Genomic DNA, 19,554 nt, shown 5'->3' on the forward strand with positions numbered 1-19,554 from the left:
GACAGAACTGATGACTTTATCCGACAACAAAATATATAACTTAAGATCTAGGTCACGGAAAGATATTGTATTATGGACAAGACCTAAAACAAATTATATTAAAGACACATTTTCTTATTATGGCATGAACATTTGGAACAATATACCTTTAAATATTCGTAATGTTAATAACCTTAAATGTTTTAAAGAAAAATACAAAGCATATCTTGATGTTCAAATGAATGAATGAGTGAGTGAATGAATGATTGAATAAATATATGAACGAACGAATGAACGAACGAACAAATGATGCAATATACATATATGTTTAAACAAAAATTGTTGAGTGCCTGTCGAAAGTATATGAGTTGTATTAATTACATATTATACATTCATTTTTCTACCTATGAATGTCCTGTTGTTGTTGTTGTTGTTTTCTTTTTCAGAAGGCCACTTTGGAAATAAGATATATATGATTGTTATTGTATGTTCTTAATGTGTAACCTTCTTTAAATAAAGATATTATTATTATTATTATTAATAAATGATCACAAGTTATTGGTATAGATCTTCATCAAATGGTATAAAAATCTCAGAAAAATATGTCCCGTCTTTCCAAAGAACCTCAGTGGAGTCTCTTTGAAATGAAACAATAGTTACAAAGTAATTACTTTGATCAACACAGTTTAGAATATATAACACATTGCTGCAGATAAATAAACAGCTGCACAAGTTAACATCACAGTACAAAATTATACACCATTTGATTTATTCATTGCTGTACAAGCTAAGGATCTGAACTGATTGTTTAAAACCTTTTTTCAACCCACCTTGTTGCGATGCAAATAAGTATTGTTTTCTTACGCATGCGGTACCTGCATAGTAAAAAGATTTTTTTTTAAAGACGCATAAATGCATGTAAACTACTTTTAAACACGCTTCACACCATTCCCAAATCAAACAGATAGGGCAAACAAGTGCATATTTACACAATATAATATTATGCACAGCATAAAAAAGTAATGCTAACACCCATAAGACGTTAGATATGACGTCAGGCAGGAAAATTACTGCTATGCTCGATGTAGTTCAACATATTTTTTTATCAGTTCCTTTTTATTAGCATGTTAGAACAAAGGGGTATGGCTCATTGAATGTTCACAAAATATGTATTTGATAGTAGAAAACATTTATCCTAAGTCAGAAATGAATTCTAAGTCCATTCCCATTACACTATATACTAATATATAGACAAGGGCAACAACTCCCATAAGAAGGTGTCTATGCCCAATCAAGGTTTTCGCCTCGCAGTTTTTTATACGATACAGCATAAATTAAAAGGAATTATGCAATATGTAGTCGAATAATTCATCTATTGAACCAATGTAAAACTTTTCTCTTATAGTTAACAAGTACTGGCCGCCAAAGTAATAAAAAAACTATTCATTTACATGAAGTCGACATCGATCGTGGCTACGCCGGAAAGACAAAGTTACATGAATGTTGCAATCGTTAGAGATAATATTACAAGCTTTTAACATGCTAGGCAATTAAGACTGCATAAAAGTTATCAAATATTCCAATAACCTATAATGACAATGTGATATAAAGTCACATGCGGCTTTAGAGCATTTCCCCGTTAAAATTTCTCTAAAAACACCGCCATCTTGGCGAATATAAACAACCGGCATCTGATTGGTCGTTTTTTTTCCCGGAAATTTACAGATATATTTTCGGGAAATAAATCGAAATAGAATTCATTTCTGACTTAGGATGAATGTTGTCTACTATCAAACACATATTTTGTGAATATTCAATGAGCCGTACCCCTTTGTGTTAGAATGTCCAACTTTACGTAGAAAGATAAGCAAATCTTACGGAATGGTAGCGAAACTAACGACATAACTTCTTCTTATGATATTCATATGTTCTTCTTATGATATTTACAAAAAAAACTATAGAAAACTGAACTAAGATTCGTCAGCTGTTGGTCGGTTTAGAAAATTACTTGCCATCCACATCACGAAGCACGTTGTAAAAACCCCACGCTATATATAGAAACTGAACATCATGGGAGATAACTTAAGTCAAATTCTGGGACTTCATGAATGACTTGCGTAGTTGTCAAAACGTATGACGTTACATACAATATGCATTTTCATATTATTAAGTTTCTATTTCTATCTGAGATATAATTAGCCAATCGTTCTGTTTCTTCGTCATGATAATTTCCAAACATTTCAACGCTTGTGGTTGAACGAACGTCTGCTCAAATTTACCATGCGATAGAGTTCCAACCGATTTCTTGCCCTTACATGTTCCGTCATTAGTAGGCTCATAACTAATAACAATCTCTGCGTTTTCTAATCTATCCGTTCCTGTTTTAGGTGCACCTGTGCGAATTGCAATGCGTGAACACAGCACCCGGGACTGTAGTTTCACTCTATAATATTCTCCGACCTTAGGTACTTTAGCCCAGAAAAACAAGGTGCTATTGATCTCATAAGCATATTCCGGCGTGAAATTGGAAAACGTTTTAAATGTTGTCTCGATAATAGCTGGTGGGTTTGAAGTTAAATTAGAAACATACAATGGTTCAGTTGTTATTGATAACGATTTTTTCGAGGTCACTTTCGCTTTTTCATCCGGAACTATTTTACCTTCTAAAGATGAATATTTTCCCCGATGCTTGAAGACTTTCTTGACCTTACTTACTTTTTTAAAATTATGCAATTGAATTTGTTTTAGATCTTCTAATAATAAATCACAAGGTTTTTGATCTTGAAAGAGCAATAAATAGTCTTTCATCATACACAGGTCACTTGATCTGAAAAGTTTTCCAATGAAACCTTCCCCAAAGTCTAAAACAAACCAATGGTGCTTTGCTTTTTCTTCTTTAATTAAAGAGTCCGTGATTATGTTTAAGTACTTAGGAGTGGCGTCCACGTCATCTTCCACGTGCATATAGTATTTCGACAATTTCTCAGAATAGCCAAACAAATAGGCAAAGTCAATATTTTGCTTTGTCCTCCAGTGAACTCTCTTCATAGAATCTTTGAAGGTTTGTTTTGTCATTTTACTGAAAATATAAAAAAATGTTAACGAAATAACAGATGAACTATTAAAAGAGAGGGAAGAAGAGGTGTCAGTAAAGATGAAGAAAAAATGCTCATGTTGATGAAAGAGATGAGCGTTATGATGAGCGTTATTATGTGCAATTTTCAGTCGTTATAGAAGAACTCAAACATTGATGATGATAGTGCTGAGGATAAAGGGGAGGAAAATGGGGAGGATGCGATAAAAGATGTGGAAAATAAGGAGGATGGGAATAAAAGAGGTGCACAATTAAGAGAATGAGAAAAATGAGGGGGGAATAAGGAGGGTGAGAACAGAGGAGGTGGAAAATAAGGAGAATGAGTAACAGGACTGGAAAATAAGGAGAATGAGAAAACAGGAGGTGGAAAATAAGGAGAATGAGTAACAGCAATGGAAAATAAGGAGAATGTGAAAATAGGAGGTGGAAAATAGGGAGAATGAGAAAACAGGAGGTGGAAAATAAGGAGAATGAGTAACAGGAGTGGAAAATAAGGAGAATGAGAAAACAGGAGGTTGAAAATAAGGAGAATGAGAAAAAAAGGAGGGAAATAAGGAGGGAGAGAACACAGGAGGTTGAAAATAAAAAGAATGAGTAAAAGGAGGTGGAAAATATGGAGAATAAGTAAAAGGGGTAGATAAGGAGACTGAGTAACAGGAGTGGAAAATAAGGAGAATGAGAAAACAGGAGGTGAAAAATAAGGAGAATGAGTAAAAGGAGGTGGAAAATTAGGAGAGTGAGTAAAATAAGGTGGAAAATAAGGAGAATAAGTAAAAGGTGGTAAATAAGGAGAGTGAGTAAAAGGAGTGGAAAATAAGGAGAATGAGTAACAGGAGTGGAAAATAAGGAGAATGAGGAAAACAGGAGGTGGAAAATAAGGAGGATGAGACAAGGGAAGTGGAATATAAGGGGGACGAGAAAAAAAGAGGGCAGAGGAGGAGTTTGGAAAAAAACTTGTTATTTTCTGGTCTAAAGGAATGTAAGCTACTGAGAAAATTGGAAGAAAACTGTTTATTTTTATATGGATACATAATTGTCATTTCTGACGCACATTACACAGTGGAAATAGAAAAGGCATATAGAGTTGGAATTTACAGAAAAATAGAAGATATATATAATCCCTAAAGAAAGCCCAACACGACAAAATTGAAAATGCTGCAGGCTCCGTTTGATTGAGCCTCTTCATGGACGATACTGGAAAGTGCAAATTACCGTTCACGCCCCTGGCATCGGCTTAAGCAGAATTAAACATTTAATTACAAAAAAATGCTGAAATTTTGAATTAAGAAACATCCACATTTGTGTTTATACGGCGGTCATCATGGAACCTTCAATGTGACACAGTAGTGTCATTCCATGAAAAGCGGCGTATGGTCCCCAAGTAAAAGAATGCGTGTGCCCTAAACGAGAAAACAATGGGCGGAACTAAATAAAATGGAATTTTGAAAGGGGATCTGAGGTCATGAAGCCTGCATTGAAAGTTTATTATCGGAAAGACAAGCGATGAATTTAACAGAGAGTGACTGGTATGGAAAGTTCAATGAATCATAGTGTTAGCGACCAGTCTCCGATTCCGGTACAATTCTCTGAAACAAATACGTAAAGCTGGTTTATGATGGACAAATTTTACATGAGAATAAACTTCAACCCCTTTACCAGAAATAGAAAATAAAACCTCTCATCGGTCCACGGTAATACACAGTAGAAATTGTGATATATAATATATGATAAACAAGATCAACAAGGAAAGGCGGCGTTCAATGAACGCAACCCTCATACGACCCAGCAACAAGAACCAGTGGCAAGGAGCCCGGGCAGACCCCAAACAAAAACAGGACAGGGCAGATCCTATCTTGGAAAATAAATGGATTAAAGTCTTAGCTGAAAGATCTGGATTGAAATCTCATCTTGCCATATAAATATTTTGCTGTCTACGTACATGTACACGCCTGGTCCGATTGGCATGGCCTTTACTGTTCAGAATGTTGAGATGATGAATATAAAAGGGTCTCCACTGAGTTTTTTTTTTGCTATGACGGGACTGATTTATTTTCAAAATAAAATGCTCCATTTGGTATTGGTCTAGCTTGTGTAAAAGTTTTAGATCATTCGCTCACTCCGTTTTCCCGGAATAATTATTCTAATTGTAACAAATGAGAAAAAATTGAAAACTTTGAAACGCTTTTCACTAATCGAACAAAAAACAACAACAAAAACACGGCACAAAATACTATTTATCATTATTATTATATTTATCTCTCAGCTTTATGTGCACCAGCGGATCTATTTAAAAAAACATATTTTATGTTTTAGCTTTTGGACCTTAGTGGAGTTTCTTTAACATTTTCCCTTATATAAGCGTGTTTCGACGGCTTTTTGCCGCCCCCTTTTTTAGGCCTCAAACAGTGAAGAAATGCCCTATTTAGGCCCCAAAAACTGTTTTTCGTTTGAGAAATGTTGTTAAAAAAGTGACCACTTTTTCGGCGCCGTCCCCCATTCAAATGTTACATCAGGGGACTGCCAGAAGGGGGATGTGCCCCCTTCTGTTTTTTTTTTTGGGGGGGGGAGTTGAAGCTAAAAAGCCTTTTACTCTATCTCAATTCATTGAGAAGTTGCAGCACTTTGAGATCAGTTTTGATGGATAAAAACAATGCAAAAAAGTGATTTTTGGCAATTTTGAGACGTCCCCCGTTGCCATGGTAACAGGTAATTTACGATTGAGCATGCTGTTACAGAGGCTATGGTCTAGCCAACATGTGTGCTAAGTTTCATCAGCATTGAAGCATTTTTCAGTTTCATAGCAGTTTGAACTTGTTACAGGAGGTCTTTGAATGAAAACGGCCATTTTTTGCAATATGCTCATGGGGTAAAAGGTTAATCTGAAAGAATTATTTGAAAAAAACTTAAAATGGGCATTTCGGATGTGTATATAAATACTTGTTATATTTCGTCTAAAGATTTTAAACTTCATTAATATCTAAATAATAGAGTTTATTTTTTCATATTATTTTAATGGGTATATAAATTCGTATACAAAGTGATATTTTTGTCTGATTTTTCAAGCTGACTCCCTTTTGAGTGATTGTGCAAAATTTCAATTGGGAAAAATTATTAGTTATTTTATGTTTAATGTTTTTTAAAACAAACAACAACACAAAGACAAAACAAAACAACCCACTCAAAAAAAATGAAAATAAAATAAAATAAATAAATAAATAATAAAGGGATTCTACTGTAAATAAAAAAACGGTTAACGCAATTTTTTCTAATCATGAAACATTTGAGAATTTTCTATTGCACAATTTACATTCTGAGTAAATGTCTACATGAAATTGAAATATAACAATTGCATGTACTTACTGGATATAGTTTTCCTTATATGTAACTGACATTTATCTTTAAAAGATTTTTCAATGAAAATAAGTGAAGTATATTTTATCTTCAAATTGTATTGAAATATTTCAGCATAAACCCGTGCCCCTATAAGCAATGCATATCCTGTGTTCTAACAATGCATATCCCGTGCTCCTTTTAACAATGCATATCCTGTCCCTCATTTAGCGATGAATATCATGTGTCTCTTTTAGCGATGCATATCCTGTGCCCCTTTTATCGATGCATACCCTATGCCCCTTTTAGCGATGCATATCCTGTGCCCCTTTTAGCGATGCATTTAGCGATGTATATCATGTGCCCCTTTTAGCGATGCATATGCTGTGTCCCTTTTAGCGATGCATACCCTGTGTCCCTTTGAGCGATGTATATCCTGTGCCCCTTTTAACGATGCATTTCCTTTCCTTTAAAGCAATGCATATCCTATGCCCCTTTGAGCCATGCATATCCTGTGCCCTTTGAGCGATGCATGTCATGTGCCCCTTTTAGCGATGCATACCGTGCGCCTCTTTAAGCGGTTCATATCCTGTGTCTCTTTTAGCAATGCATTTCATGTGCCTCTTTTATCAATGGATATCCTGCCCCTTTTAGCAATACATATCCTGTGCCCCTTTTAGCAATGCATATCCTGTGCCTTTTTTAGCGATGCATATCCTGTGCCCTTTTAGCAATACATATCCTGTGCCCCTTTTAACGATGCATATCCTGTGTCTCTTTTAGCGATGCATATCCTGTGCCTCTTTTAGCGTTGCATATCCTGTGCCCCTTTCAGCGATGCATATCATGTCCCCCTTTAAGCAATACCTAGCCTTTGCCCCTTTCAGCGATGTATTATTCAAACAAACATTCTATTCTACATGTATAGTCTATAAAATGAAAACCTACCTAAAATCCGGATAGACACTTTCAGCTGGTTGAATTATTTGTAAACCTCCCGTAGAAAGACTATCATTGAAGTTATATTCAATCATATGAACGGTTGCATCAACATCAGATTCATTGTGAAATCCTAGAAATACTATGATCACGATCTTTTCTTTTTGTTCATTTGTCATGTGATGAATCAGTGACGTGAGCGTATCTTTTAAGTACGTTGCCTTTGATCTCGGGACTGTACATAATCCTATGGTAAGAAAGCCTGAAGCATGAAAAATGCACTTCATAATAAAACAGAACATATTATTTGATACAACACATTTCGTATCATTGTTAAATTTTCTGCAAATATTTACAGTTTATATGTATAAGGAAATTGAGATCATGTGTCTTAAGTGTGAAAATTTGACATTCCTACCTTTTAGAATGTTCATGTTGTCATTCAACCCATGTTGTCATTCAAAATCTTTGGATGTTTAAATTGAATTTTTATACAATTTTTGGCTTTAAATTTGACATTAATATTTTATTAAATTCCTGTTGTCTGGATATTCAAACTGACATTCCTATATTTGTGATGACATTCCTACCTTTTAGGTGTTACAATTGACATTCCTACCTTTTGTATGTACAAAATGACATTTCAATTATTTATGTGTTCAAACTGACATTTCCACATTTGGTAAATTGACATTGAATTCCTATTGTGAGAATGTTCTACCCTGTTATGTTAAAATTGTCATTTCTATTCTTTGACTGTTCAAACTGAAACTCGTACCTTTTTGATGGTGAAATTGACATTCAAATCCTTTGGGGTGTTCTAACTGACATTCAAAACCTTTGGATGGTTAAGTTTACATTCCTATATTTTAAATAATCAATTTGAAATTGTTATTTTTTGAATAATCAAATTTAAATTTCTACCCTGATATTGTCTCAGATGTCCTCTAATAAGATTGACTGATCCATTACATTTACTTTGTTGAAGTGACACATTTCGTGTGGTGGTCCAACTGGATAAAGCAGTCATACTGTTTGGGAAAGTAGTAATACTTTCGGATACCTAGAAACATAAAAAACAAACTTACACGTTTACCAAGTTGTTAAATAAGACTCCAGTCTAGAAACACTTAACATGGGGAAATGGTGCGTGATATTGTATTTGATTTGCTACAGGTTGATGTTAGTATCGTTTCCGCTCATTATCTCGAAAGCTATATATCACAAAGTCTGCATATTTCTAATATTGATTGGTCATAACTATTAGATGACCCCTATTTATTTTGGGTCACTAGTTCAAAGATCTAAGTCACAGGGGCCTTAACCCATTACTTCATTAGCATTTTGTGCAAAATGGCTGTTTTCATTGAAAAGTCTCCCATTACAAGTTCAAATTGCTATAGAATTATAAAAACTGCTTCATTACTAATCAAACTTGGCACAAATGTTGACTGGACCATTGCCTTCCTTTGCAACGACATGCTCAGTCTTTTCCTGTTTCCATGGCAACGAGGAGACATCTCAAAATTTCCAAAAATTACTATTTTGCGTTGATTTTTTCCATCAAAATTGATTTCAAAGTACTGCAACTTCTCAATGCATTGAGATAGAGTCAAAGGCTTTTCAGCGTTGGTTACACGTTACCTTATGATCGACCTTGGGTCATTTTTAGCCTCTCACAAGTCCAAAATTTTCTTGGCGATGAGGGGGACTACCGCGCCCTTCAAACCCCAAACAGAAGGGGCACATCCCCCTTCTTGCAACACCCTGATGTATCTTTTAGATGGTGGGGGGGCGGCGGCGAAAAAGTGGTCACTTTTTAAGCAACATTACTCAAACAAAAACAAGTGTTGGGGGCTAAATAAGGCATTTTTTCACCTTTTGAGACAGCAAATGGGGGGGGGGGGTGAAAAAGGCGTTAAAAGGCGTGTATATCCGGTAATGGATTAAATGTCTCATTATTTTGGCTACTATTTATCACAAATGTCTTCATTATTTTTCTTTTTTTCATAATTGAACACTTCCATGTACTCATTTTATGGCAAGTTTCTATATAAAAATTACCATTAATGTGAGTGGGGGGAGTTGTGTCGTTCGACATTTCTTGTTTAATGTGCTTCGTTTGTGTTTGATATTTTGAAAGTGATTTCGTCCCGAAATTATTATGATTAAGCCGACAGGTGCGCTTAAAGGATTTGAACGAAAGGAAGGACATGTAGGACAGAACCGCCTTTATAATTTTTGATTGTTTGCTTTACTTTGGCCGTCATTTTAAGTAGCACAGTATATTACATGCTTGAGATTAGATAAACTATCTAACAATACTTTCGTCTTCATGTTAACCGATAGAGAGCTTTTTGATAATGACATGATCACAGACACTTAGGGTGTGGAGCTCGAAACTGGGGAGCCAGTTTAAATTTGTCGAAAGATTTAAGATGACAAATATACATTTTATTTGGATTTTAAAGGCGTTTTGAGCCCCACATCGCAAGTGTCTGCGGACACGCTGGCCATAGATCGCTCAACTGAGAAACTTCGCTTGAAAATGTGACAATGAGATCATCTTTAGGTAAAATGTTTTTATGACATATGAGCCGCGTCACGACATAACCAACATAGTGGGTTTGCGACCAGCGCAGTCTGATCAGGATCCATGCTGTTCGCTGTCAGTTTCTCCACTTGTAATAGAGTTGGTAAGCGAACAGCATGAATCCTGATCAGACTTCGCGGATGCGCAGGCTGATCAGGATCCATGCTGGTCTCAAACCCACTATGTATATGTTAGTGTTCATCCGTGCTGTTCTACAGAAATTAGAAACTTCGACGGGAGCGATAGCGACAGGAGAATGTTTCTAATTTCTGTAGAACAGCTAAGGATGAACACTAACATATTTAGTGTCAAGCTTTATTTGGCCCTTGATTACGTCACTACGCGGTACTAATAAGCACTATGAAAAAATTGAAGGCGACTATGAACGGATTTCAATATAGTATCGACTTTTTTTCTTCTATGAAAATTAACGCACATATTTTTTAAGAAATACAGCGTTTTCATTGGATGACAAATAAAGCTGGACACTAAGTATATGTAAGTGTTCATCCGTGCTGTTCTACAGAAATTAGAAACTTCGACGGGAGCGATAGCGACAGGAGAATGTTTATAAATTCTGTAGAACAGCTACAGATGAATACTAACATACTTAGTGTCAAGCTCTATTTGACCTCATTATTATTCACTTAATTACGTCACTACGCGGATTTATGAAGTACTATGAAAATTAGAAGGCGACTATGAACGAAATTTAATATAGTATCGACTTTTGTTCTTCTATGAAAATTAACGCACACAATTTTTAAGAAATACTACGGAATGCCGTTAGGGCCATCGCCTATGAATGTGTTGATCTAAAACGCGATAGTCGATAGTACGATGGTGAAAACGCGAAATCACGAAACTACGATGGTGAAAACGCGAAAGCACGATGATGAAAACGCGATAGTACGATGATGAAATCGCGACAGTACGATTCTACGATGATGAAAAAGCGATAAACTATCGTGTTTTCACCATCGTACTGTCGCGTTTTCACCGTCGTAGTTTCGTGATTTTGCGTTTTCATCATCGTACTGTCGAATATCGCGTTTCAGATCAAACCATTCATAGGCGATGGCCCTAACGGCATTCCGGAATGCCGTTAGGGCCATCGCCTATGAATGTGTTAATCTGAAACGCGATAGTCGATGGTACGATGGTGAAAACACGAAATCACGAAACTACGATGGTGAAAACGCGATAGTACGATGATGAAAACGCGATAGTACGATGATGAAATCACGACAGTACGATGGTGAAAACGCGATAGTACGATGATGAAAACACGACATTACGATGATGAAAACGTGATAGTACGATGGTGAAAACGCGATAGTACGATGGTGAAAACGCGATAGTACGATGATGAAAACACGACAGTACGATGATGAAAACGCGAAATCACGAAACTACGATGGTGAAAACGCGACAGTACGATGGTGAAAACACGATAGTATATCGCGCTTTCATCATCGTAGTATCGAACTGTCGCGTTTTCATCATCGTACTTTCGCGTTTTCATCATCGTGCTTTCGCATTTTCACCATCGTAGTTTCGTGATTTCGCGTTTTCACCATCGTACTATCGACTATCGCGTTTCAGATCAACACATTCATAGGCGATGGCCCTAACGGCATTCCGTAAAATACAGCGTTTCCATTGGATGACGTAGAATACTACAAGGTATGGTGGTTTACTTGTGCTATTCGTGTTTTCGCCCCGCGACCCCGCCGTAACAAGTTGAAAAGGCGGGGTCGCGGAGCGACAACACGCTTATATGCAGGGCCGCGGGCCGAAGTTTAATAAATAATACTTCGCCTGCTCCATAAAAGGGAGCAAAAATAAAATGTAACCAAGCAACTTTCAAATGTCACACATGGTATATACATGTATATAGGTAAAAAATAATACCGATATACCATACGTTTTATACTTTTTCAAGATATTTGAAAGATAAACAGCCTGATATATTATGTCGGGGTAGAGTTTAATCAATGCCAGATTTTTTTATTGTCCCGGTTAAGATATCAGTTTTGACCTTGTATTCTTTTTGTTTTATATATACAATCTGTAATGTATTGTTTACCTGCTAAATGACTCTTTGTTAAGATTATCAAGTTTAAAATTCCAACTTAGTAAAAGGACCACATACTGTACTGTCTCTTTCAAATGTAAAGTCCATTAACAGTATGAGGTTAGTAAATGTGAAAGAAAGAACGCTGCCTTTTACTTTATGCATGTCAATTTAGTGAACGTGTTTAAATTGAAATATCCGCGTTATAATAAATATCTTATGTACAAGAAAATAGCATTTTGTAATAAGTAATAGAAAGAGCATCGAAACACGAGGCTATCTGATTTGTACGAGGGGGCGTAGCCACCGAGTATTAATCAGATTATGTTCTTTCTCTTTTGTATCATAGTCAAACATAAAAACACGTTCACAATACGAAACCTCGGGAAAAAGTAACCAATGAACGAGCATATTAATATGATATTTCTGTCGCTTTCCCTTTCTCTTCCGTCAAAATAAGTGAACAACAGCAAAAATGAGCCAATCAATGGGCATGCTCTGGAGTGAGGGTAAGTAATACCTGCACTCCAGTTAACGCACTGTGCATGTGTATGTATACGATTTAACTCTGACACATTTTCAACAGAAAGGTCCCAAAACTATGAAACAACACACGGATAACTAATACTATGATATCTCGTGTAAAATTAGCCCATCTCGTGTTGAATTCATGGAAATGTACATGTATTGCTTTGAAGTAAGCGAAGACGGTAGTTGTTGTTAAGGTGTTTTGAATTTCAAACGTTAGCAGCCAGGTTAGACTTCATGTATATATACATGTATATGTATGTATATAGTGGATAACCTGGCCCTATACGGGATACATGGACCATATTTGTCTTTCATTACGACGTTATAACTGAAGATGTGCAGTCTCGATTCAAGTTTGATTAATAGTTGTTCACTTGCGGAGTTATCGAGGTGAAACTACCGGCGTGATTATGACCAAAACATGTATTAAAATTGGCGTAAAGACCAGAAAAAAATACCCAAACAAACATAAACAAACATCGTCAACGTAGTGATCAGGTTTTTATAATATCTGATCTGACAGTTACTTTCTCGTTATCCTGTAAATGTTGCCAGGATATGACCACTTTATGAAAGCAACTTTCTATTCAACTAGCGCCTCTCGGATTTTTGTGACCTGTGAACCGTGTTTCCTCACATGTTACATTTTACAACAAATAATATTGCTTTTGAAATTCATTGGTATTAATGACATTTTTTAAGTTCTGCCTAAAATAACGAGACCCACGATCCCGGAAACTCATGCGCATGAAAATATCGAACTTTTCTGGTCCTCTCAATTTTAAACTTTAGCTTGAAATATGATAAGGACCTACTCATAGATGAAAATTGATATACGAACCCGGGCGTACCGAAAACCATGGTTTTTGCGAACCACTTTTGTGACAGATTGAATGAATTATCTTCTCCTATTTATATTTACATTGGCTACTGGGTTTGTAACGTAGTAGATTATGCAAAGAAGGAACACGATATATTGACTCTTTTGTCAACATTCTTTCTTGAACTATAAGATGCCAGTAATAGATTTACACATTTAAACATAGCTGAATCATGATTTACTGTTAAATTGAAATCTTTTCAATTTACCACTTGGAGGCCAGTGGCTTTAACTTGTTGTATTTTAATTTACTGCCGTGATTATAACTAAAGAGAAAATATGTCTAGGGTCCTTTTGAAGAAAATAGCTAAAATACTTCTTCAACACCTGTTAACATTAATATTAAGAATTAATGGCAGATCTTTGTCAAAGCTCACAAAATGAAATTGTTTTAAAACTCAGATGTTGAATCAACAAAAAACATTGGCTATACATCATTTTAAAATCATTGCATCATGTTAAAAGGTGCAAAATCAACCCAATAAACTCAACAAGTAAACGCAAAAATCATGGTCATCTTTCAATTCTTAGATACAGTTACATTGTAACATAATATATACACTTTTTACCTTAAAATAAAAAAGCACTAAAACACACATCAATATCTGACATAAAGTGTCAGGTTACCTCTAATATATCACATTTCAAAACTGTTATTTTGCCTTTAAATTATTAAAAAGGAAACTGTTTTATTTTTACATAATAAAATATTAATGTAAAGATACTTTTACTACTTCTCTAGGCCTTAAAATTGATGAAAACTAGAAATGAAAAATTCGTGAAAACAACTCAAAAATTTGGGATGGGTTAACTGGAAGTAAATTAAGATGGGTCTTAGACACGGTGTAAATATAATACATGTTTATAGAAATACAGAGCGGAAACAACCAGATAGAAGTGTTATATCTAACAACTGGCCCCCTTTCATGCTAAATATGTTAAACAGTCTTTCCTTCTAGATAAAACCATTAATCATTTTTAGAGAATAGTTGAGCCGCGTCATGACAAAACCAACATAATGGGTTTGCGACCAGCATGGATCCAGACCAGCCTGCGCATCCGTGTAGTCTGATCAGAATCCATGTTGTTCGCTATCAGTTTTGCTACTTGTAATAGGGTTGGTAAGCGAACAGCATGGATCCTGATCAGACTGTGCGGATGCGCAGGCTTGTCTGGATCCATGCTGGTCGCAAACCCATTATAATGATAACATTATCGTAAAATTATCATCTGTCAAAATTTATATTACTAGTATCGAGCACATGAGCAGTACGCCTGTGAGCACATGTGTGTAAGTTTGATTGTAATTCAAACCTGTGTACTATGGTTATATGAATATCAATATTGTACACCATGTAGTATTCTATTACTATTACTAGTACATAATACAGTATTGCGCGTGTACATAATCGCCTAAAACATAAGCGCCATTGAAAAGAATTTTGTTAATCAATACTGATGAATGTAATCTTAGAATACGTGGTAGATTTAGATTTTCCGCTTCTCTCTACTGCTCTAACGTCATGGGTCGCTTTTCGATTCATAATCAAGTTTTTACAAACGAAATATATGGCGCCCGATCTGATTTTAAAAAGCACGCAGCAAGTTATTATATGCCCACAAATATTGTTAATTTGATAGGTTTATGACGAAATCATGTCCACATTATACCGTCATAGAAGTAGCTACCACGAAGCAATAAAAATTATATTCTATGGAGGGCGATCGTTGCCAAAATTCCAGACATGTAATGTGTTCCTTTTGAAAACTACTTTTGAAAATGCGAACATGTATATCTAGCATTTTTGATTGTATTCGTGCATAGCAAATGATATGCCTCTTAATCCAATCTTTTAACTGAAGGTACCCGCTTTTAAATAACAAGTTTACATGAAAACAACAAATTTAAGTTCGTATCTTCCATTGCATATAATACATAAGCATGTTTACATACTTGTAGATATCTATCTGTACCTGAAAAATACAAATGAAATGTTAAACTCGAATACAGAAAACATAATTTAATAAAACGTGTTTCCAGCCGTAGAACTACAACAGTACGTTTACACAGTAACATGTTTAAAATGACAAAAGTAGATTCACAAAGTTAAACGATTTTAAGTCATGCATGACGCCCCGCCCCTCTCTGAGTATTTACGATCTTCTATTACGGAAATGTACGGACAGGTATAATACCCGTCGTCTATCTCCTATTTCTCAATAAAGTGAAGGAAGACACGGCGTCCATTCTAACTTTTTTTTTATTTCTATAAAAAGTCAAATATTTTTGGTATCAAATAAAACTTTCAATGAGTGCCTCGGAAATAAAAATGAATTCAATAGATGTATTGAAATTTTTGTTTCAAAATGTATCATTTTTTCCTCTGAGAATTGGTAAGAAGAACACGGTGTTCCCTCCAAATTTTGGATTGAAATAAAAGTGTGGTTCATACGATTTATGATATATTATTATATAATGCCTAAAAATAAAAATGAATTAAATCAAAATGAAGTAACTTTTTGTTTAAAAGTTTATCATGTTACTTTCTGTAAAATAGAGAAAATAAGAATCCCTAAAGAACACTCAAAACGACAAAATTGAGAATGTTGCAGGGTCGGTTTGATTGAGCCTGTTCACGGTAATGGAAAGAGCAAGTTACCGTCCACGCCCCCTAGCACTGGCTTAGGCAAAATTCAACATGAACTGGTACAATTTTGAATTTTGAAACATCCGCAGATGTGTTAATATGGCGATTATCATGAAACCTACAATGTGACACGTAAGTGCCATACCATGAAAAATGGCATATGGTCCCCAAGTAAAAAAAAAACAAAACACACTCTGAAATTCAGTAAGAGAAACATGGCGCCCCCTACTTACTTTTTTTATTTCTTGGTCAATTTTGATAATTTTAGACTCAAGTAAAAGAATCCTTTATGAACTTTCTAGTGATGCCTTAAAAACGAAAATTAATTACGTAGAAGTATTAAAAATTTTGTTTCAAACTTATCGTTGATTATTTTTTCTTTCTTAAAACCACACTCATATATTAAGTTAAAAATCACGTTGCTTCCTTTAGATACTTTATTCAAAAAAAGAAAAAGAATATTGAATGAAAGTTAAGACCATAAGCTTTGAACAAGTAAATTACAAATCTGGAAACAAAGTGATCCCTCGGAAGCATTAATCACAACAAAATTAAAAAAACAAAAATAGCAGAATCAGTTTGATTGAGTCTGTACATGATGGATAATGAACAAGTGCAACATCCCTCACGCCCCCTAGCACCGGCTTGAACGGTACTCAATTCTCGACACTTAATAGCGTTGGCATCAATGATCCCGAAGGACCAGAAAAATATAAAAACACTGAAGTGAAGTACGGGGCATCTTTTTACAGCTGCCACACGACACTTGACAACTGCTGTTGTGAAGTATAAAAATCTGGAAACAAAGTGATGAAGTTGATTGAAGTTGGTCATTGTTTCCCCTGAAAAATTTCCAAATCGCCGATGTTTCTCAGGAATATATGATAAACAAGATCAACAAGGAAAGGTGGGGCTCAATGAAAGCAACCCTACATGACCCAGCAATAAGAACAAGTGGCAAGGAGCCCAGGCGGACCCCAAACAAAACACAGGACAGGGCACTAGGCAGAGCACGGAAAGGCTATGATCACTAAAATGATAAATAATTTGTAACTGATAAGAACACGATGTTTAATAAAAAGTTAATGCATAAGTTATCTTCATCATAAATGGTAAAATCAGCAATTTTCAAGTGATGTTGCTAGTGACAAAGCTTTTGTAACAAATGTAACAAATATATGTTATGAAAAATGCCGTATGGTGTCCTTCAGTTTTATTTAGAAATATGGGAGAGGCGCCGTTTTATACCTGTCCGCAATAGAAGTTCGTAAATACTCCGAGAGGGGCGGGGCGTTATGCTTGACTTAAAATCGTTTAAAGTTGTGAATCTACTTTTGTAATTTTAAACATGTTACTGTGTTAACGTACTCTTGTAGTTCTACAATTGGTAATACGTTTTCTTAAACTCTATTTTCTGTATTTAACATTTACATTTCATTTGTATATTTCAGATCTATAAGTGTGCAAACATGCATATGTATTGCATGCAATGGAAGATACGAACTTGTACATTTGTTGTCGTTTTAGATGTTAGGTCAGTTGTTACGATATATATGTAAACTTGTTATATAAAGGTGGAACCTTCAATTAAAAGATTGAATTAAGAGGCATATTATGTGCTATGCACGGGTACAATAAAAAATTGGTAGGCATACATGTGCGCATTTTCAAAAGTCATTTTAAAAAGGAACACTTTACATGTCTGGAATTTTGGCAACGAACGCCCTCCATAATATTCATGTTGCAAAACATAAACGTCTAAATCTTATTGTAAACCTAAGCGGACCGAATCACCTGCCTTAAACATAACGATATGGTCCTTATTCAAACTTTTTGTGACAGCTGTTGGAGAGTAACATTTTGCTAGTGAAATTCTTACTTGAATTACTTTTCAACAAATACAAGTACAAAATGTTATTATTTTGTAAGTCGTAACTATTTTTCCCCGGTAAAAAAAGGATTTACAATTTTCATAAGTGGATAATGGTTCCATATGCCCCATTCATGCATTATTTCCGTAACGACAGGTATCTGGCTAGAACCACCGAAGATATCTGTACTGCTTTCTAACAGAACCAGCATTACAGGAAGGTTTAAGGATGTTGACGGGGGTATCAAACAATAGAGGGAATAGGCGAATGATTTAAAGTCAACAACTTTGACACCAGTCTGACTTAAGTTCAGATTTACTTAAGTTATTTCCTGCATATAGCGTGAAATAGGAACTGATTTTAATCATTGAAACTTTGACCAGCTGACTAATGAGACTTTAAGAACCACATGAAGAACGCGCATGATTAAAAATATAACTAAATGATAAGCAAATTTTATTTCGAAGAAGTATGTTTTTGTTAAGTATAAAGAAAAAAACAACACTTACTTGATCGTAGGAAATCATTTGTGAAGGCTTTGACTTATAATCTGAAATTTTAACAATTGGCACAGTGAATGAATATTTCAAAAAGATACTTCAAAATAAGTTGATGATAATTATTGTTAGATTTCGTCCCCTCATTAATTTTACAGAGAAAGTACACAATGCCCAGCCCATCTTATTTTTTAAATTAAAAATACATACGTTAAAATATAACTTCTTACATCAATTAAGGCGAACATGAATGAAAATTAGGTTATGTGAACGTGATAATGAAAGAAAATAGATATATTAAATATAAAATGATAAATTAAAAATGATTATTTCATTAACTGATTATCTAGAATTTAAATGATTTTAAGTGATACTCAATAAGACAATAAATAAAAAGAACTTACTTTTCACTTGCACTATAAATAACTGTATACATATGTACACGAAAAGAAGAATAACTAAGCTAACTTTAATATTCTGTTTTGAAATCATTCTCCGATGATTCTTTTTATCCGGAATGAAGATTTTACAATTTCTCACGTTTTAAGAAAAAAATAACTATGTCAAACGCACGATAACAAAATATAGCCATATCTACCATATCTAGAATGTCATTTATGTATTGTATTTTGTTAAAATAGTATCAGTTACAATATCATTAATACATAGATGAAGCGTCTTCTGTTTTAAAAAGCTTAAACTTAAATCAGTAGTGAGACAACACAGTGCATAACCTGTAAAATTAAGACGCGGATGTTACACCGAGAATGCGGTAAGTTCGATATTTAGGCAATAAATAACGGACATATTGATGTACAGGAAAAGTGTCAGGATTATTAAACATTATATATTGAGTTTCAACATTATTTAATCATTAAAGTATATTTACAAGAAAACATAGCAATGCCAAGAAACCAGGTTTTTTTTTTAAAATGGGTCAAAGACAGAAAAAAACTCTTTGCATTTGTATACCAAATATCATGAAGCTGTGATGTTACGAAAATTTCCTACCATTGACCAATAATGTCGAAAATTTAACTTAGTCGGTAAAAAGTAAGAGGATGAGTGACACATCAGAAATCGAATCCCACGGTATGGGCCATGTGCTTATGCTG

At 34.8% G+C, this 19,554-nt stretch overlaps 1 protein-coding gene across 1 annotated transcript; it reads right to left on the minus strand.

Annotated features, from left to right (window-relative positions):
• Positions 1-521: 521 nt before the first annotated feature.
• LOC132725595 (alpha-1,3-mannosyl-glycoprotein 4-beta-N-acetylglucosaminyltransferase C-like) lies at positions 522-19,019 on the minus strand. The gene is made up of 5 exons (XM_060710737.1): positions 18,844-19,019; positions 18,452-18,492; positions 8,267-8,405; positions 7,352-7,604; positions 522-3,058 (listed from the first exon to the last, which is right to left on the minus strand). The coding sequence occupies exons 1-5, from the start codon at positions 18,929-18,931 to the stop codon at positions 2,146-2,148; spliced, it is 1,434 nt and encodes a 477-aa protein (XP_060566720.1). The 5' UTR covers positions 18,932-19,019; the 3' UTR covers positions 522-2,145.
• Positions 19,020-19,554: the final 535 nt, after the last annotated feature.

The sequence above is a fragment of the Ruditapes philippinarum genome, unplaced genomic scaffold, assembly GCF_026571515.1.
Source record: "Ruditapes philippinarum isolate M1 unplaced genomic scaffold, ASM2657151v2 ctg425_1_1_1_1, whole genome shotgun sequence".
Classification (NCBI taxonomy): Eukaryota; Metazoa; Mollusca; class Bivalvia; order Venerida; family Veneridae; genus Ruditapes; species Ruditapes philippinarum.

Coding starts and splice junctions, on each gene's coding strand:
- LOC132725595 (XM_060710737.1), bottom strand. CDS start 18,931: ATGATTTCAAAACAGAATATTAAAGTTAGCTTAGTTATTCTTCTTTTC. Junction 18,493..18,843: donor ATTTATAGTGCAAGTGAAAA/GTAAGTTCTTTT, acceptor TTAAAATTTCAG/ATTATAAGTCAAAGCCTTCA. Junction 7,605..8,266: donor ACATCTGAGACAATATCAGG/GTAGAAATTTAA, acceptor TTCATGCTTCAG/GCTTTCTTACCATAGGATTA.